The sequence below is a fragment of the Cotesia glomerata genome, linkage group LG2 (genome assembly GCF_020080835.1).
Source record: "Cotesia glomerata isolate CgM1 linkage group LG2, MPM_Cglom_v2.3, whole genome shotgun sequence".
Classification (NCBI taxonomy): domain Eukaryota; kingdom Metazoa; phylum Arthropoda; class Insecta; order Hymenoptera; family Braconidae; genus Cotesia; species Cotesia glomerata.
In genome coordinates, this window is record NC_058159.1 from 8,492,224 (window position 1) to 8,514,194 (window position 21,971).

Genomic DNA, 21,971 nt, shown 5'->3' on the forward strand with positions numbered 1-21,971 from the left:
TTTTTGGTTTAAAAAGTCTTGAATAATTTTTTTGCCTGAAAAAAATCGTTTTCCTAGGTAAAGAAAAATTGTAATGAAGCTAAATTAATCAATTTTCTAATTCTTTTATAAGTGAACCGAAAAAAAAGATTGAAATTTTCCTAACTAGAATTTAAACTCAGATCATCAGAATATCTGACAAAATCTTTGCATATTGACAATTATTTGAAATATTACTAAAACTACGAAAGTACTTGTTTAAAAATTAATTTATTATAAATTTAAAAAAATGTTTTCAGACAAAAATTCCAATTAATATCTTATTATAAATAATTTAGAGTAAATGATGAATGATATGTCATGCATCGATTTTAGTGCATTTGCTGCAAAATAGTTGACTATAGATTTATTTATATTTATATTATCATCACACTTACTGTCAAGCCACTTGGAGTCGTACTTGAGTGTTCTCTTGAAGCTGTACTCTCTGCGACCGTCGGTCAAGTTATACAGATCGGTACGGAATATAACAGTGTCCGCTTTGGTGAATTCCGCGTTCGTGCCGGAGTACAATGCAGGCAAGTTGCCAGGATTGCCCTTTTCTACCCAAACTGCCGTTGAATTGTCAGCGGGATCATAAGGACACTTGGCTATACCCATTCCAATACCTGGCACGAATTCGTGTCGCGGTAAATGAGTTAAGTTGCTCTGTGAAAACAATTACACAACTCTGTTAAATTTTAAACATTCAATTACATCCATTTTAAATTGAGTTTAAAAATTCAGAAAAATTTATCCAAATAAAAATAATTGATAGCCAAGCGTTTAATACTAAAATTATACTAAAGGGATTCTTATAATGTTTACGTTACGTATTGTGTGTAATCATGTAAATTTTTTTCCAATTTAAATGCAACAGTATAATCAGAAAATGTTTATGTAAGTGCAAAAAAAAAACATTTTCACAGGTTAGTAGGACACACTTGAGACTCATAATACTTGACAACGCGGGACTTATATACTCCTCGGTATCATTACACGGATACTTGAATAGCTTGAAAAAAAAGTAAACTTGTACATTGCTTTGCTTTTCGCATCTCATCTTACATATATGAGACGTGAAAGAAGCAAACCAGCCAAAAAATAACATAAATAAAATACGGTACTCACGTAAATCACCCAGTCTTTTGGCGAGTGTGCGTTGGTACCACAAATGTACAGACGGTTACCATCGGTCATTGGTTGGATTACTCGTATGTGGTTCCGGCAGTCAAAGTGCTGCAAAAAAATAAATAAAAAATTGCAGGCTATTAAAGTGAATGCTTCGTTTATCGTACTATTTTTTTTTTTTTTTTTTTTTTGATCAAAATAAAACTTTCATCATTCACTACAACTTAGCGTTTAGTTAGAAACGTGTAAAAATATTCGACACGTTCTCCACCCAGCAATGTCAATACCAATAGTCAATTTTCTTTTATGAGCACCGATCATGGGACTGAGTTGTTCAAGTTTTATTTAGTAAATACGCGTACCGATAACAAATGAATATAGATGATTTATACATCACAGCTAAACTGCAAACCCAATATTGATGCTTTTATGGAACCAACAGAAATCAAGTATTCTCAGCGAAAATCTGTTTTACACTTTGCATTCATATTTAAATCGGTACGAACGTGTGCGCAAGAAAATAATGGAAACAAATGAAAATTCTATTGTAAATTTGTTTTTTGAGTTTAATTGTGTTTTATTGTAAAGTTTTATTTTTATATTGACGGAAATTATACCATTTTATTTATTGAAATTGACGTGAAATGGGTTTTTTATTTGATTAATGTCATTTTTATAATGTAAAAAACTGTAATAGTTATTTTTTCGGCCTGTTTCAAAGAGTTATTTTTTATGTTTACCTTTATGTGTATGAAAAATAGTTTTATGAAAATAAAACAAGTAGGCCATTTAGAAAATTACAACTATAACCGAAATTAGGATATTTTTGACAATAAAAACGTGAAAAATAAAATTGATAATCGATACTGCCATTCTAATACGTCGTATCCCACAAAATTTGACATATTGCCTTTTTTTGAAAAATAGAATCACAACAATATTATGCAAGTCATGTTAAAAATTTAAAGCTCAAATAGTTTAATAACTATTTTTAAATAAATATTTTCATCCGTTGAATCCCATTTAATCAATGTTAAAAATGAACTGTTTTTACCGTCTGTTGTAAAATTTTCTAAATGTGGGATACGACGTATTAGAATGGCAGTATCGTAATGTTAAAACAAAAGCTTTTTGGGAATTTATATTTTAAAATTCTAAAACTGTAAATAATAAAAGCTTTTTTATGTTTCCCTTCGAGTGCAACATTTTTATTAACTTACTGAAATTTTTTTATGATTTTATATTTATTTTTAACCATCGAAACACTACTATTTTTTCTGAATAAATAGAACGACTTTTGATTATTTTCGAGATAAAAAAAAAAGATTTTTTATTTTGAAATGATCAATTTTTAAGTTAGCAAAAAATAGATTTATTTCAAAAAAATTCGTCATCATTTTTTTTTTTTGTACATTCTCATATTCATTAGAACATAGAAATAGTATCAGAATTTCATTTCGAGTAAACTATTAAATAAACTAACTATCAATGGAATGAATTTTTATTTATTTCACGTATTCAATACAACGACTATTTTAATATCACAGTTTTGATTGAACTTCAAGCAAGCTACTTCAGTTATAAGTTCTCTTGAGGAAAAATGTACTTAACAAAATGTATATAAAATACATTATGTAACTTTAATACATACTTTCTGGAGTATGAAAAAATTGTTTTTTCTGTGTAATTAACGATATAAACTATTTAAAAAAAAAAAATTTACTTCAAACTTTATCTTTACTTCTTAGGTAGAAAACTAATTGAATAAAATGTGATTACTTTACTAATTTAATTGGAGTGTTTCTTTTTTTTTTCTTTTTTACACTTCAATATAATTAATGAAATAGGAAAAAAAAAATATTCAAATTAGAAACTTACCTCGGATTTTCCTTTCGACACGCAATTCGCAACATTACTCGGTTCTAGATTGAGAACGTCTCTCTGAAACAAGAAAAGTGTACTCATTAATGTGACGATCTATTCGATTAATTAATTAGATATCTTATTATCAACAGCAGCTATTTCAACGAATTTCATTAGAGCAACAAAAGGAATGAATAAAATGTAATAAAAATAAAAAAGATACTTTTAATAAAAAAGCTCAATATAATTATTAATTGTCAATAGTTAAGTAGCTGATTAATTTTTCTTTTATGTTATTTCATCAGCAGTTGTGATTTCAATAGACTGAATAAAGTCGGCATTTTATATTTTATTCAATAAGGTGATACAAATGTATTCCTGCATCTGTGAAAAAAGATTTATAGTTATTTGTCTTTACTTTTATTTTTTTATTTTTTCAGTTTCCAAGTGTTAGACTATTAAGACTGATTGATTGCGTTTACATTGGCCCTCAAGGAAGTGGTTCGTTTACACTGGCAATCGTCCGTGACACACCCAAAGTAAAGGAAAAAACAGATGTGCAACATTATGGTATGTAGTTGTGGCGCACGACGATTTTGCGTCTCTCATTTCTGTTTAACGATCGACACGCGACGTCAACCGTGTCGAAATTGCTAGATTTATAGCGTTTTTTTAATGCCTCTTAAAAAATAACGCATTTTAATGATAACTTCAAGTAATTTATCGGTTGGCTAGATGCAAATTTAATTTGAAGTTTGCAAGAGTTTAGGAAATTAAATATACGCTGATTTTGCTAAAAATAGATCTAAAAAAAATATTTCTAAGAAAAAGAACACCTAAATTGGTAGAAAACATCTGTTTTTACATTAACGATAGTCGATATCAATTTTTATGTGTGTAGTTCTTCTTTATACCGTTGCGTTATACTTAAGAATATGGATGCCAAAATAGTACATTCACGAAACAGAAAGAAGTAGTAAAATAAAAAAGTTTGGAAAATCTAAAAGTGCACGCCTCACAACACTCATTCATTTTTTAAGAAAAAAATTAATTGTGTAATTGATTAAAAAAAAAAATTATAATTAAGTAATTCCTTACAGACTATTTTTTATTTTTTTTTTAAATATCAGCGCCCTTTTTTCTTATCACATGCGCACGCAGTCTACAAAAATTTAGCTTGATCAAGTAGCGCCATAGTTTTCACGTGACAAATAAGAAAAATTCGTTTGTCTTTATACGGTTGTATCGTAGTAAATTTTAATAAAAATTCAATTAAAAAAAAAATACGTAAACTAGACTACTGATATGAAATACGGATCCAGTTCATCGCATTCTTAAACTAATAAAAAAGGTCCGGTCTTGAAATATCAATTTGTTCGGGAGTAATCGTTGATACATCCAAAATGGGGTGACATCAGGACTTCCACGTAAAATTTTTTTCAAAACGTTTTTTTTTTTCAAAATAGCTACATGAAATGATTTTAGAAAGTAAAAGTTGGTTTAATTTAAGTATTTTCTCGGTGTACATCTACTGATATTATTCTATAAGTGTAATATGGTTGTGATAGAGGCATTTAAAGATCACAAAATTGCTTGACCTTGACGAGTCGAGTATAAAGCACAATCCACGCGCTTCGCGCTATGAGGCGTGCAATAACAAAACGAAAACTCACCGGCGATAATTCTTAAGGAAAAAATCCCGAAAATCCATCTGCTTGTAGTAATATTTTTCGAATTGTTATTAATTTGATGATAAAAATCAAAAATACTCGACACGATTTATCTAGATCTATTGAATATATTTTCCTGAGTGGTGAAGATTAACATTAGAAGTGACCAATGGATGGGAGAATGAAGAATTTTCTAATTGCATTTATTGGAATTTATACTCAAATCAATGAATTTTATATGGATGTAACTTCTATTTTACGGTGTAAGAACGATTTTAAATTAGGAAATCGCATATGACGGTATTTCCAAGTGTAGAGTACTTTCAGACGCTACCGCATCAGCGCTGTAAAACGCAGAATGCATCGATAAAATAGTTTTTTTTAGATTTCATAATAACAAGAACTGATAATTTTTGAAAAATTGTTTATTGATGAATATGATTGGTAAATATGAATGCTTAATTTTGAAAGAATTAAAACTGAAACATAATAAATAAATAAAAAAATGAAAAATATTAATTAATGTAAAATAATGATAATAAATAACTCTTCATTGAAGAAATTATAAATTATGTTTAGTTAATTTAAATATTTGAGTGTAAAATAAATCCGTAAGCGGATAATATTCAGCGAGTAATGTATTTATATATTAATGCTTTGAAATATAAAATGAGTCGCACGATGGAGATGAGATTTTGTATGCTCGCTTTACCACGAGGCTGTACGTGTCGATGAGTTTGCTGAGTGTTTATGGAGGTAGTATAGTGGAGAACGAGTATGTAGTAGACGAGAAACTCTTACCAACGTAATGCTGTCACTCTAATACTCATTTGGCGATGCCAATCCTCGGTAATATCATCCCCTCATGCAAGCAGCTTAATCAACTGTTGGGAAAACTGTGTACATATATGCGAAAATCCTTGTTATATACGAGTGATTTATCAAGAGCAAAAACAATTCATGTTAATTAAACGATTAATTTTAGCTAGTAAATTTGATAGTTAATAAACAAAAACAAATACTGGTGTTCTAAAAATAAAAATGATCAACTTTGGCATTTAATAACTGTTAAATTCTCTATACAAAAATTAATCTTAGTTTATAATTCTTTATTTTGTTATTTTAGCCTTACGCTTAGATTTTAAGTTTAAAAACTTCTTTTACAACTTTAAGTTGAAGTATTCTGAGAAAGGGAAAGTTAGCCCTAGCTCTGTTTTATTACCCCGGACACGTGAGTCACACAAAGGACTCTCTCTGTATTAATATAAGTACTCTTTCCTTACAGACTTGTAGATATATTTGGGTAAAAAAATATGTAATTTTTATGATACTTTAGGAAAGGTTTAGACCTCATTGTAAAATATTTTTGTTATTAGTTTTTAGTTAGCATAAACTGACTCTCTCAAACTTAAGGACGCTTCTCAAAACGCAGTCTTTTAAAAGAAGATTAAATATTTAATTAATATAAAAACTTAAATCACTGCTTTGTATTTAACTAAATCACGATTACATATCCATAATTTCCTACAATAACTAATGTTATTTTTTATTTAAGATGCGTGGCGTGCAACCGTGAAAAATTTTCTGATATGGTCTGAAATGTCTATATATAAATTTTTATATTTCTTGAGATACCCATAAATAGCCTGATATAGGCACACATGGTCCCTACTAACATGGAGAAAATGTAATGTTAATAATTATGATTATTCTTTTTTAATAATTACTATTTTAGAATGTTATCGACTAAAGTTTTATTATCACAATTGTTTTAATTACAGCTGACAATATTTACGATTACAAATATGAGAGTTACCATCACGATAGTGATGATTACCATCACGATAGTAATAGTTACAATCTTGTGTATTTAAAAACTCTAATTCTACTTTGAATTGTTTTTTTTTTTTTTTTTTTTTCTTTAAGTTTACTAAAGACTGGAGTTTACAATTTATGAAGGCTGCCATTTGTGAATAATTAATCAATCAAGATAGAATTTTGAGAATAAAAATCTTCACAAACCGACAAGTCTTTAAACTAACTCAGGAAGTTAACAAATCATAAAATATGTTTAATAAACAGGTATGAGATAAAAAAAATTACAATATTTGAAAAAAAAAAAATTTTTGAAAACAGAATTAGGATTTTTTTATACATGAGATGATAATTATTAGCATCATGATGATGACTATTACTATTTTCAGGTCAAATATTGTCAGCTGCCATTATGATGGTAACCACAATATAATTTTAATCAATAACATTTTTAGGTAGTAACTATTATTTAAAAGCGGTAATAATTATAATCATTAAATTTTCTCCATGAATAGATAATTTTTTGACTAAAATTAGTTTTAAAAATTTATGACTGAAGGCGCATAATTGTTGAATTGACTCGTTACAGGAGAGTTAAGTTTAAGATATAAGTATTAATATAAAAATAATTTTTTTACTTTACTGAGAGAAAATATAATAAATAAATATTTTTTGTTTATATAAATGGTCTGATGTGGCTATGTATGACCAGATCGAGCCATATGTAGCAATATCGAAAATTTTTTTCACGGACAATTAACGGTTAGGTGGCAATAAATCGTGTAAATTGCTTTGTTGTGTATACAAAATTCACGTAAAAACACACAGTTGTTACAACGATGAGTGAAACATAGTAAGCGTGTGTAGAGTTCATGCAATTTACCGAGATAAAATATTGAGTAAGGAAAACTGCAAGCCTCTCCCAAGAGTACCAACACCCCAGGAGAAACCCACGAAACTCACAAGGGATCAACCAACCCCAGAATCCCTCTCCCGGACCATTAGAATCGAGAGATATATAGCGGCTGGTTGAAAAATTCACGAACCAACGCCACCGCGGTCTTTTTTATCTCATCAAATATTGACTTGAAATGACGGGGGTTTCGATGGAATTACTCGTATATGAGTTCGCACACACACGTTCACACGAACACCTAGGTTTGCACCTATGCTATCTGATATAACGACACACATGACTCGTGGCAGTTAAAAACAGAAGAAATAAATCCTGGAAAAAGTAACTTTTTTTTGTCCTTTATACTATCACGTGATTGTTTACAGAATTCATTCAGATAGAAGACGAAAGTATATATTAACTTAGATGGTTCTTCCTTATTCTGTGTAATCAAATATTAAGTATATTTCCCTTTGTGCTTTTCTATTGCTGTTTATACGCCCCATTTAAGATCAATTTACTTGAATAATTGAGAATCTTGAAATAGACGAAATTAATGAATTTATTGAATGTTTACTTTTTTATCGTTTTTTCTTTAGATAAATAATATATTTTAAAAAATGAGGAATTAAATTAAAAGTAATTTTGTGATAAATAGTTTTTATTAAATTTTTGTCAATGAATCTGTAAGTGATTCCTCATTACTTTTATTGGCTCAAGTTAATTTTTTTTTGTGTAATTTGTATATGAACATAAATATGATAAAAGTTAAGCACATGTCAACATATCGTGTTCAGTAAAATACCATAGAATCTTCATTTTGACACAAATTTTTCAAATGACACGTTTTTTTTTTTTTTTTTTTTTTTTTTTTTGTATTGATCATTTCTTTTAAGGTAACGAGTTCTTAATTTCAGAAAATCTAGAATTGCACGTCTCACATGCTAATACAAATTTTTCATTAAAATTTTTCATACATTCTTAAAAACAGTAGCTTTTACCATTTTCTAATTTCGGGAATAGAGGGTAAGGTACTCTAGCACACCAAAGAGAATTAGTAATATACCATTTGTATCTTCCCGTGCAAAAAAAATTTTGATTCAAAATGAATTTAAGATTGAAATTCATATTTTGATATAAATATGAATTAATTTTAAGATCAATCCAAATTTGAAATTGATTTGTAGATAGAATTTAGCACTGCTGTAAAACTTTCGATCTTGCTTCAGAATTTTAATAAAGACTTAAGAATATTTTATATATAAAATTTATCCTAAATAATCCTAAGTCTTTATTAAAATTCTGAAACAGGATCGAAAGTTCTACAGACGTGCTAATTTTATCTACAAATCAATTTCAAATTTGGATTGATCTCAAAACTAATTCATATTTGTGTTAAAATATGAATTTCAATCTTAAATTCATTTTGAATCAATAGTATATTACATACCTAGGCCAGTAAAATAAGAAAAGTCTTAGATCACATGTAATTGTTGGCCGAGGCGAAGCCGAGGTTGACAAACATGCGATCTGAGGCTTTCTTCTTTACTGGCCAAGGTGTGTATACTATTTTTCTGCTCAACGTAGCTGGAATGTGGCAACTTTGTTTAGCGCAGCGGCCAGAAAGTTGCCACTTTCCGGCCGGAGGGCAGAAAAATTTTTTTTGTACGGGTTACACTTGAAGGCGCTGCTAAAAGTTCTATGCAGTGCAGTATTATAAAAATAAAAAAGATACTTTATCAGCAAATCATTAAAAATGACAAAAAAAAAATGATAATTGGTGGAAATTTAACGATTACATGATTTAACTATCGAAATATAGAGCTTTAATTTTATAGAAAATTAAAATATTTGAATATTTGACAACGCACAGGCCATTATCATCTCATTCTTTCATCAAAAGAGCAGATATATTATTTTATTAGATGGCAGAAGAGTGCAAAAATCTCGAGGTAGCGTGGAAAGTGGCTTTTAGTGTCGTCCAATGCAATAAGTCACGATTTCCTAATGGAAACCGTCACTCCTCACCGTTTTATCCACCGCTAGTAAACCAAATTCAATCTACATTCAATATTGATTTCAATTCGATATCCTGGATTTCAATTTTTCTGTGATTTACTTCTTACACTAGGGACACTGTTAGTTGTATAGAAGGGACGAGTGAGTTAGTAGGTGTATACATACAAGAGAGTCAGTAGAATCAGTGTCAACGTCAATCAATCCCTAGAGCACACAGGCTAGACCACACACTCGACTCATCAACACATCTCTCAATTCGTTCGGTTCGACAACTAAATTTTTTTTTGTTCTAACATGATCGATAGCAAACATTCAATGCTTCGCCAATCTACTTTTTTCATCCATCTGAACATGTTACACTGTAATTTAACCTCACTGTAAACCGCTCGCTTTTTTTAACGTTCACTTGTGTCACAAGTACAGACAATAATCAGTGGGATGGGTGTGAAACATAAAAAATAAAAAAAAGTTACAAATTTAACCACTCTCTCGTGTATAAAGTTGCATGGTCATGCCATTTACCTATCGTTTTACTACGCGAGATGCTATTAAGCGTGCGAAGCTGTTCGTTTTACTAAAACGATTACATCAGTTTACGCTACTTTTTTTCTCCTTAAACATGACTTATCGATACTGGGAAAGAGTAGTTTTATGTTTTAGATTTTCTGCTTCAAAACTTGCTATACTGACCCTTTTATTTTTTTTATACTCAATTATAGGAACATGTAATAGTTGATCTTGATTTTCTTGAATACTGACCATCTTAATGCTCATGTAATCATATTATCCCCACCTTAAACTCTTTTCCTTCCAGAATGAGTACAATTAATTTATTCGTTACTTATATCACCACAGATAGCGGTACTTGTTTCTTTTAATAATGTGTTGTGATTCAATAGTTTAACTGTTCAAATTTTATTAGTAAATTCAATTACTTATATTTACCGTTAAGTTTTTTATAAAAAACACAATTATAATTTTATTTACACATCATCAACCTCTTTGAGCTCCATTTTATATAATAGTTTGGTATTTTATGAATATTTACAAAATTTAATAACAGAAAATCTCTTTATAAAGAAATTATTAAGTAAATTTCACGAAGTAATATAACGAATAGTTTATATTTATCGAATTATTTCAATCAATACCATATTTTACGGAATAGATTTTTAATTATATGTATGAAACATTACCTGTATAAATACTGAAAATTTTACTCGTTTCAGTAAAGTAAAAATCCAGATCTGAAAACTAGACCCTTAAATCTTTATTTTGTTTATTTATTTATTTTTATTTAATTTTTTATACGGCCGTTTTCTTCTGAGTGATCACTTTCAGAAAATTACTTAAAAATTTGGAATTTTTTTATTGTCTCCTAATTTTTGTGACTAGCATATTTTATTTTCGTTCCATTTTTAAAGAAATGTCATGTTCGTATAAAAAAAAATTGTTCGTATTAAAATTGATCCAGATTTGTATAACAGCATTCGGATGAGTATACTTTACTTAATGTCTGGTAAATAACCTTAAAAAGTATCAACTTGGCGTTCGACACTACCGGGTTTTATAATAGCCGGATTGGAAAATATTTCGTATTTATGATTGATATTGATAATTAGTGAGATAGCGATGCGAGATATGGAATAACTGACGATTCAAAGAGTCTATAACAGTAAAAATTAAAAAAAAAAAAAAAATCACATCAAGAACGGGATATTAATGCTATTCTGTTATTTTTTAATTTCGCCATGTTAAATAACCATTGTTTCCTATTACATGAAACGCATATTTTTTTTTCCAGTTATTCTGCAGCGTAAAATAAGTTAAAAAACCAGAATGAAGATTCGTTAATACGAAACAATAGTTACAAGCAAAAAAAAAAAAAAAGAAAAAACTTTTTTGTAGCTCTAATTTACTTGCGTAAAATCATATTCACTTTCAAGTTCACCCCGGACTTAAATAATACTTTATTAAAAAATATTCTGCATACACAAAAAAAATTGAATCAATGATAAAAAAAATAAGAAACAAAACGAATGTAATTTTAAGTGATTGAAAAACTTTTTTAATTATATCTAGATTTTTTTCAATTTATCGAGAAAACGGGATGTTAAATAAAACGAATAATCGATAAATTGTGGGAATAAATCGACATCTTATTTGCTTTTAAGTATGAACAGTATCAGTTTTCGAAAAAAAAAAACTAAGTAACTCCAGAGAAATTAATTAAATAAAAATAGGATGAATTTATCTTGAATTATGCAAAGAAAATTCCAAGATTAGAGACTCGTTAACGCACTGGAAGTGGTAGCGGGGGTAAAAGGGGTTCTTACTGTCGAGGGATGGAAATAATGTCACGATAAACACGAGTCAGAGTAGGTGGTAATTAAAAAGTTAAGCTGCAAAGCATCCATAGAATAGGTGCTAAGACAAGCAAAGGAAGTAAGTTTCAGACTTATTTCTTCTTTACCTTGTCGCTTCGATTCAAGCTATGGTGCAGTAGTATCTCAAGAGATTCTGTCGGTAAAAGTATTATGTACCTATGCGGAGTTTTTAACAAGAAAAGAAAAAAACAAAAATAAAATAAGACCAATACAAAGTACTGCAGAGTCGAGTGGAAGTAATAGGACAGTTTCAGTTTTCAATTAGCAAAGACACTTTCGCTTAACAGTTTAAATTCTTGCGTTTACTGTTCTCATCATTTGCGCGAGTTAATAGCCCTACAATTACACGGAGTATCAAAAAAGTAAATAACAGCGCGAGAGGTTATTAATATTCTCCGTTTTTTGGGGGCATGATATAATGCGGAAGCAGGAACGATAATTAAAACAAAAAGGAACTTTGAGAGACATAATGTAGCCGCAAAGAAAGTTTATGTTACTTAAAAAAGGTTGTACTCTGTACTGCACCAAAAGACAGCTCGTTTGCTCTGGAGAGCACAGAAAAAATAATATAAGAGCTTCTTTGGTTTACTCGGAGTTTTCGACGAATTTACAGAGTAACTACGACTAGACTATATTTAATTGCGCCAGAAATAAAAGCTCAAGAGTGACTCGCTTTTTCGGCGTTAACGAACGAACAAAAATGAAAAATAAAATGTAGCCATTGATTAGGAATCGTGAATGCTCATGGGAAAGAAAATGCATTGCATCGGACGCTCGATTTTTTTACAGTAAAGAACTAAGGACGTTAATTTATCTGTACTTGTTGCCAAGACTTTCGGTGCATTCATTTTTGTAAATACGCTTTGATTTATTAAGGTTATTTGTGTATTACCGTGTTGAAGTATGCTACTGTTAAACAAGTTTGCTTGTTGGATGTGGATTTTTATTTTGTTTTTTATAAACGTCTTCGCATTTGTTGTTCTGCTGGCAATTATTTTTTCATGAAAATTTTATAATTAATAATTTAAAATAATTGATTTAATTATGAATAATAAATAATAATGAGGAAATATAAATAACGTTAAATTTTTCGCCCGAGAGTTGAGTTGAGTTGAAGTTGGAAAATTAAATGGCGAAATTAACTGTTGAAAAATTCAAAGCCCGAGTTAACTTTTAGTTTTTTTCGACGTCAAGCGAAGCTGCTTTAATTACTGTATTAAATTTTAATTCATCCGAGTATATCATTAAAGAGAATTAAACTTCTTCAAACGTTGTTCAAGAAGAGAACTTTCAAGATTTAAAGGCTTCTCGTCTTGGAAAATTGTATAAAATAAAATTGGGTAATTGTTATTTACTTTTTTTTTTATTTTTTTTTATTTTAAATAATTAGATGTTGATATGGTCAAAATAATTTCAGAGTAAACAAAAAATTATTGAAAGACTGATAAATTTTCATTTTTTTAAATGCGCAAAATAATTTTCAGATTAGTAGAAAAAAAAAAATTAGGAAAACGGTTGACCCTAAAGGCTATTCCTGTAACTTCCCGCTCATTTCATACTTAAGCGCACCAGCCTACATTTATTACGTTTTTAAGCTCTTCGAATTCAAAAATATAATTTTCGTATCCTTTTGAGCTCTCCGAGCTCAAAAATCTGCTAGAAGTTGAATAAAACACTATTTTTTCAAATTTTTAAACCGCAATAACTTTTGAATAAATGAACCGATTTTTATGTGGTTGGTGGCATTTAACGCAGTTTTTAAAGCTTCATAAAGATCTTTTAAGCTTAAATTGATCAAACAAGGAATTTCAAAGTAATTCCCAAAAAACGATTTTTTCGATTTTTTCGTTAACGATAACTCACGAACGAATTAACCGATTTCGACCGGGCTGGCGGCAATCGACGTTTCTTATCGATGTTAAAAGCTGATTAGTTTTTGGAATTGATCGGTCAAGCCGTTTAAAAGTTATTCCAAAAAAACCACATTTAAAAAAAATTTTTTTTGCAGTTTTTTTGAGATTTCTCAAAATTTACTGGTTCGAATCGATCCAAATCATGGTCAAAATCTAAGTTTAGTTAAGCCCTTCCGAATGGTGCCAACCGCGATGAAATCGGTCAATCCGTTCAAAAGTTATGAGAGGTTTACATACGGCCGTACACACACACACACACACACACACACACACACACACACACACACACACACACACACACACACACACACACACACACACACAGACAGACGTACGGACATCATCGTGGAAACATTCGGGGAAGCTTCCTAGGACCTCAAAACGTCAACATCCATTGAAAACTCGATTTTCGAAAAACGGGGTGAAACCAATAACTTCCCGATTTTTGAAAATTTTCAATTTTCTTAGCGGGAAGTTAAAAATAATTTTTCATATAACCTGCATTGAAAATGTGAGTTTCAATGCCTGTTGAGCCAACCGAAACTAGACAATTTCAGACCAATGTGACTGTGCCGGGCAGGTATCAATTATTTCTTCCCAGCGGACAGAAAATGACGATTTTCTGTCCGCGAGGTGAAGTTGCAGCTTTATTTTCAATCCTATCAATTGTTTGTTTATTTTATACCTTTATAATTGTCACTCTAACCGTTAACTGTATTGACATATCATAATTCTGTTATTAAGCATAAATGAGAATGATAAAAGAAAACTTGTCAATTTACGAATAATGTTTGGTAAAAAATAAACTATTACTTTCTATTTTATTATAAGTTTCATAATAAAATGGTATTTTCGCTGTTCGCCTGAAACTATCTAGTTCTGGTTGGCTCCAGACATTGAAACTAGCATTTTTAATGCAACTTATATGAAAAATATAATGTGTGACGCGGGATGAAACACGATTTCAGACCGAGTGATGCCAGCCCTCGCTTTGCTCGGTCTGAAATCGTTTTGCTTCATCCCTAGTCACACAATATACTATTGTACCAGAAAAATTGTATTGATTGTGTTATCGAATTCATCAGTCCAAAAAATTTTTAAGACGAGTAGAAAAAAATTAAACGAACAGTATTAAATATTGACTTTTAGTAGTGTAGAAAAAATATTATTTCTAGAATTAAAATTTTTTTCACTTTATCATTTTCTTTATTCTGTAATATATATTATTCACTCCTTTTTCAATAAACCAGATAATACAGCATTCATTATTTTAATCAATCGAATAACCAGTTAAGGTGCCTATTGTTCGCTAACTAACTAGTTAATAATAATTATTAACTAAAATTCATTAACTAATTGAATACTTTTCACAGTTAACTACTAGTGACAAAATTTTCTAATGTGGTCATATATACTCATTTGTAATTTTTCTATTAAAAGCAGTGTTGAAAATCTGTGACGAAGGGCATGATCGCTGAATCTCTTCCTTAAAAGAGAGTTGTTTGGGGTGTTGCAACATGATTAACTTAGTTAATCATGATTAACTAAGTCATAAAATAGAACGCATTTTTCTGACGCTACTAAGGAGCTTATCTGACTTTAGTTTTTTATTCAATCAATTACAAAACCTATTTTTACTTCATACGACAATAATTAACAGACAAATTTTCTAAAAAATTGAAAATTAAAATAACAATTTTGCTTATTTTTATAAATGGCCTGATATGCCCATATATGATTAGATTAACCTTCATTCGGCTTAATATAGAAATGGGCCGCATTAGAAAATATATTTACGGAACACTAAAAATTCATTCCTGATTTGAACATTGGAACCAATACTCTCAAAAGATAAAAAAAAATTGATTTTATTAGTATTCCAGAGTGATACAACCCTAAAACTGGCCGAAATACCTAACATTTCTCGTTTAACATCAGAAGATACTTGCTGGTTGAAAAACTTCCGGCAACCGTTGAAACCAGCGCGTGAGTAGAGTTAAAGTAAAGTATAGAAGAGCTGTTATGTACATACATTCCGAAGAGTTTGTCTACACATATATACACAGAAAATGACTAGTAGTTTATATCTGAAGAAGAACTGCTCAAAGTATCTAAATTTTTCTCCACATATGGACGTCAGTTTTGTAGAAAACGTGTCTCAAAAAAACTCATCAAACTACCATTTCTCCAAGAGGTTTATTACAAATTCATTGTGGTAATAAATTTCATCTTACAGCCTGCACTTGTCTTTTTCCTCCTACAACTAGCTTCTACTTTATTTATCTTAGAATGTCACGAAAAAAGTCGTTAAATTTTGGAAAAATATGCGAAGATAAAGATAAATATGCTAATAATATCTAATATGTATCAAAATTTAAATAATTTATTCACGTATAGTAGAGTGTGGTGCGGAGTGTACACACAAACATATTAAGAACTATATTTTATTGAAAAAGTCAAAAATATTCGCCATGTACGCTAACAAAATAAGAATTTATGCAGTAGCAGTCATAAGGTCAAATATTTTAAAGATATATGGAGGATGCATAAACATGTCAAATCGATCTCAATATACGTGTACCAGTGTAAGTAACGTATTATATACGTCAGGAGTATCAAGTAACGGATATACACTCGTTTCAGCTAACTCGAAACGTGGCCCATCTATACATCTACCGAGATACAGATGTGTATGTATATCATCTACGATTTCACAACCGTGTAAATCTTACGAGTACTTTTAATACTTTACTATGCTCCAGGGTAGATAGGTTATATTCCTTGCGGCAAAAAATGAATCCTGCATAGCCAGCTACATACATACATGTACAAATACTCCATGGCCTTTCGTCTTGAGCTCCAAAAGGAAATAAATTTCTTGTGCCGTAAATTTTTGTTTTATTGGCTTCTATATAGTTTATCGATACCGGCTTATTTCGATGCTACAAATGTATACATTCATGTACATGGAGATGTCTACGTAGGCGTATGTCTGTGTATCTAATAGTGACTTCCGTTTTTCCCATTACTTTTTCCAGTTCTATGGTTTATACTTTATCCACCTGTCAACTATCAATGGAAAGCATATATTTTTAAATTGCTTATTTCATTCAGATACGTGTGATCTTATGTTTTGTCACTGGGAGTCAAAATGAAATTTTTTTATACACATATCAATTTTTGAGATGTAAGAAATGATTTAAGATTATTCGACAGGTTTAATGAGATATTTTAATCGAAATATTTCAATTATTGTAAAAAATTTGATTGTCTTGACTTAAGCAATCCGTAAAAAATTTTTTGATTTGGTCTGATATGGAAATTTGCTATATTAAGCTATATATGGGCATATCAGGCCATATTAGAAAATACAGTCGAAACCGGATATGACGACATTGAAGGGACCGTATACTTCGGACGTTATGTCCGATAGTTGTTGTAAGCAATATACACATATTGTACACATATTATACATGCAAGTACATAGTCATAATAATAAGTTTATTAATGAAAAAAATAAAGTACCTACAATACAGTTCACAGAATTCACTTAGTTTTTAAAATAATCGGTCATTTTAGTCTGTTTTTTTGTAAGCTGAGTCTCAAAAATATTTTGGATTTTACGTTTCATCGTTGTCAAGGTATCATCAGTATTGAACTGGTTGTCAAAGGCAACGAATTTTTGTAAAACTGTTATAGCGTTAAGAGTCTCGCATATTGTTGTTGGTTGAAACTGCTCTTGACGATCTTGATGGTCTTGCTGATCTTCATTTTCTTCGTCAGTGTTACGATTGTTACTTTCAGCTTCTGCAAGAAGCGATATGTCGCTGTATCCGATGTTGTCATAGGCGGTATGTGTACTTATTAGTTGATATAGAGATTCGGCCGGAACCTTGCTATTCGGTTGTTATAACCGATCTGTCGTTATAAACGATGTCGTTATATTCGGTTTCAGCTGTATCTGATTTGATATGTCCTGATATGACTCGATATGTATATATTAGGTTTGTTATGCTTTTATGTGCTCGTATAGCTTGATATCTCTGAATCAGCCCGACTTAGACAAATATTTATTCAGATCTTTTTTATAGAGCCTTCCATGCTCTATAAAAACTTTTCTTGATCATTTTTTACAGTGATTTGTTTTCGTGTTACAAGATTCCAAAATTAATAGAAAAATTTTCTTATGTTATTGAAACGCGAAATAGAAATTTGCGAATTGTCACCTCTGAATGTTGATATTAATAAATCACATTTTGAAGAGAATTTTGTCTCGAAGAATATTATGAATGTTCTTAAAAAAAAAAAAAAAAAGTACTGAATTTTTTTTTAACCATTCCAATTTATATCGATTTATTCTTTGTTCGCATAAGCTGCGAATAAAAATTACTACCAAGTTACTGAATTTCTCTACAAGCGCAATAAATTTTTCAACAACTACGACTATTTACTCGCCTGAAATATTCAATTTGAAGAATTTATAGTCAGTATGCTAGCCGCTGCGTGCGTGTACCGGTAGTTATTTAAGGGCTCGAAAATTTCGCCGGGACTCTCTTACGTTATTGTCCCCCTTTTTCCTTTTTGGCAAGATTGTTACCAAGTCGACATTAGCATATAATATTGCTGGGAGTGCGAAGGGGCGCTGGTTTAAGACTCATAAAATGTTGGGGAGTGTAACATTCAACAACTGAGTTATCGAATCGATCCTTCTATTCAATTCTTCTCTGGTTCCTTTGTACTCAACAAAATGTAACAACGCATTACAACTTTTCGCACGAGTGTATGTATTATTTAATTTTCTGTAAGCAAAACAATTGTGCAAATGTCCCCATATACTTTTCAAACTGTCTATAGACAACCGTTCTCTACTTTGACAATATGTATTTATGCAAATTTCGAAATTTGATCGGACCCTCCGCCATCAATGGTGCTTCACTTCAGTCCGTCTGGTCTCTTGTATTATTTTGTCTCTCTGATGTTTTAAACAATGTTTTATACTAAATAGTATCAGTATTATAATTAACAGTTAAAAAAAAGTTTGGTTAATCCAAATTGATAGGAATTTCACTCCATCTATTTCTAGCTTGAAATCAGCAAAAATTCCATTGAAAATCTCCAGGGTTTCCATTTCTGCAAATCTATCTGGAAAACTGGGTGAATTTCCATCAAGCCTGAAAACCACAGAAATTTCTACGATTACGAACACGAAATTTCTTACAATTTCATCCGGAATTCATGGGAAATTCTTCTGAAATTCAGATTTGTGTCAAAATATGAATTCCTCAAGATTTCTGGCAGATCGCTGGAGGAATTTCGTAATTTTTTTACATCGGCGATTTATTCAATATTAATAAATTACCTTTAATAAACAATTCGTTTACTATTCATAAAACAATTTATCAACAGGTAATTAAGTATATTAAGTAAATAAAAAAAGTTAAAAAAAACTCCTATCAGGTAACAATCAGTTAAATTTATTGAATTACATATTCATTGTTTATTTTTGTTTATATACATATTGCAGTAAAACAAAATGATTTAATTCAATACCATATCTACGTTCCAATTATTTTTATCATTTATCCTCATTATCTTTACATGTATCAATGGTAGACATAATAATATCATACAAATATCACCGATTGCAACTAGAAGGGGAGTTAAAGAAGGCTGTGTTGATAATTGATTATAAAATGAAAATAATAATCGGATTTAAGAGCTGAAATGATCCGAAAAATCATAAAATAAGAATGACCTATACTCGGGTATGTCTTTCTGTTTCTCTTTTTATCTTCTCGATTTCATTTATGAGCTTATGTCACAAGAGGGTAATAAAAGAATATCGAGGAACACGTATATAGCTAATGTTCTGGGGTGAAAATACTTAAATAGTATACATATAGTATAACTGAAGTTAATGTGATTCAAAGAAAAAGTTTTCATGTCTTTTGATTTATGATAGCGAGCGTCTTTTCCAACCCAACCAACGGTGTTATGAGTGTTTTTGATCGACGCTCTGACATTATTTGTCCATCCATTAAAATGAGAATAACGATATTTAAATAGGGATGCGTGATTAATCACCAGAAGTTAATGAAAAGAAAAATGATCCTGTCACCAGAAGTTATGATATGCTTTATGAGTCTCTTGACATACTTAATTAATAATGTATTATAATTTATAGGAATAATAGTTATCATAATTTTATGAGCTACGGTTATCAGGAATAATCAGGAATATTTTTATTCTACTCACTCAAGATAGCTCTCATATATTCTATGACTTCTTCCAACTTTTTCTAAGTCAATTACAGATTGAAGATTATGTATATAAAAAAAGATAATTAGCCACAAAAAAAATACAAAAAAGTAGAAAATTAACTGAATTTTTTTAATTTTATTTTGAATGATCTGTTAACTGGATTTTTTTTTATTTTGTCAATACATAAACTTTCAAAGCATGCTTCATTTAATGATAGAAAGAAATCGACCTTGTTCTAATTTTAAGATTGCGGATCCTGAAGTATCTAAAGTACACAATAAAAATTTAATATAAATAATTATTACACTTTTATACAATAGCTATTGGCTAGCCGCTATCTTGGAATGTAATTATCTAAAATAATATTATGATAACTGTAATAATGGCTGCTAATAATATTCGGCATGACAATGGTAATAGTTATCATTACGGTGGTAATAATTACCATCTCATGTATTAAAACAACCTAATTCTGTTTTCAGTAATTTTGTTTCAAATATTTTAATTTTTCTCATTTCAAACTTTTCAATTAAACTCATTTTATGATTTGTTAACTTTTTAAGTTACTTTAACGACTAGAGTTGTCAGTTTGTGAAAATTTTTATTTTCAAAATTCTGTTTTGATTTATTAATTATTTACAAATGGCCTTCATAAATTGTCAACTTTAGTCTTCAATAACCTAGGAAGTGAAAAAACTAAAAAATAAGTTTTATTAACAAGTTTGAGATGAAAAAAATTGAAACGTTTAAAAGAATAATACACAATTAAAACTCAATTTAGAGTCTTTAAAAACACAAGATGGTAATTATTACTTTCGTAATGATAATTATCTCTATCGTGATGGTAACTATTATTATCGTGATCGTAAATATTGTCAGTTGTAATTAAAATAATTGCCATAATAAAAGTTTAGTCGGTAACATTCTAAAATAGTAACTATTATAATAGAACGATAATAATTATTAACATTAAATATTCTTCGTGTATGTTTTCTAGAGAAATTCAAATTATTACTATTATTATTTTGTAACCAATGAACTGTTAGTAATATTATATTGTATAATATAGTTCGCGCATCTGTCGAATCTCTGTTTTCCTGTCGCAAAAAAAAAAAAACAAAGAGGGGTGCCGATGTTCATGTCTGCGAAATCCGAAACGCGTCGTCGCGCTCGAATAATTGCATTTTCAAATCGTTACTATCCCTTGTCTACTGACTGAGTGCCCGCAGAGTCAATTTTTCCGTTCATCCCTTGGAATAGCCTCAGGGAATTTGGATCGCGTGCCACACAGTCCATTTCGATGTTTGTAACCCTCAATATATACAAAATACATATCATCATAGATACAATAAATGTACACCGCCCACATAGAAATCAAAAATGATATTTTTGAAATTCAAGTTCGAATACTAAATTTTTCTGTTTATTATAGATAGTAAAGAAAATCGTCCTACCAATTTGCAGTGGGTCGATACTTTTTATTGCAAACTTTAGTACATGTACATCTATGTGTATTATTAGCTTGAAGAGACCCTTGGAAAATTATGACTTTTTTATGCCTATTTTTGTACACCCTTCGCAGGTGCTGTACATAAGCGCATCTGTTAGTATTGCATACTACAGATATATTGGGTCTTTCTACTGCCCCATCAATTTGTATAACCGCTAGTGTGAGGAATTATGACCTTTAATCTAAATATATCTAAAAAGAAATACTTTTTTTTATTCAAAAATTTGAATGGTTTATTGTTGTTTTTAAGATCGTGCGTTAATTTAAACTTGTTCAAGCAAAAATACATATGTATAAATGTTTGAAAAATATGAAGCAAGTGAAGCAAGCAAAAATATGCTCAGGTTGGCATCTAACTTGCCAACCTGAGCGAATATTTTGCACGATATCATAATCAAATAATTAATGGTTGTATTAATATGTAAAAATAAGACATATTCATTACCGATGTAAAAATTAAAATATCTTTCATTCATAAAAATTTGGATT

At 29.8% G+C, this 21,971-nt stretch overlaps 1 protein-coding gene and 1 long non-coding RNA gene across 6 annotated transcripts in view; one reads left to right on the forward strand and one right to left on the reverse strand.

Annotated features, from left to right (window-relative positions):
* LOC123259806 (semaphorin-2A) overlaps positions 1-21,971 on the reverse strand; it is a 735,036-nt gene that overhangs the window by 23,612 nt on the left and 689,453 nt on the right. For all 5 annotated transcript variants that reach the window (XM_044720522.1, XM_044720525.1, XM_044720523.1 and 2 more), the window contains 3 exons: positions 3,028-3,090; positions 1,150-1,257; positions 417-687 (listed from right to left, as the gene is read on the reverse strand). In XM_044720522.1, the coding sequence (XP_044576457.1) occupies positions 417-687; positions 1,150-1,257; positions 3,028-3,090 (442 nt within the window). The remainder of the gene's footprint in view (positions 1-416; positions 688-1,149; positions 1,258-3,027; positions 3,091-21,971) is intronic.
* LOC123259811 lies at positions 2,157-21,329 on the forward strand. The gene is made up of 3 exons (XR_006508324.1): positions 2,157-2,263; positions 11,794-11,807; positions 21,316-21,329. It is a non-coding gene; the product is annotated as an uncharacterized LOC123259811 (long non-coding RNA).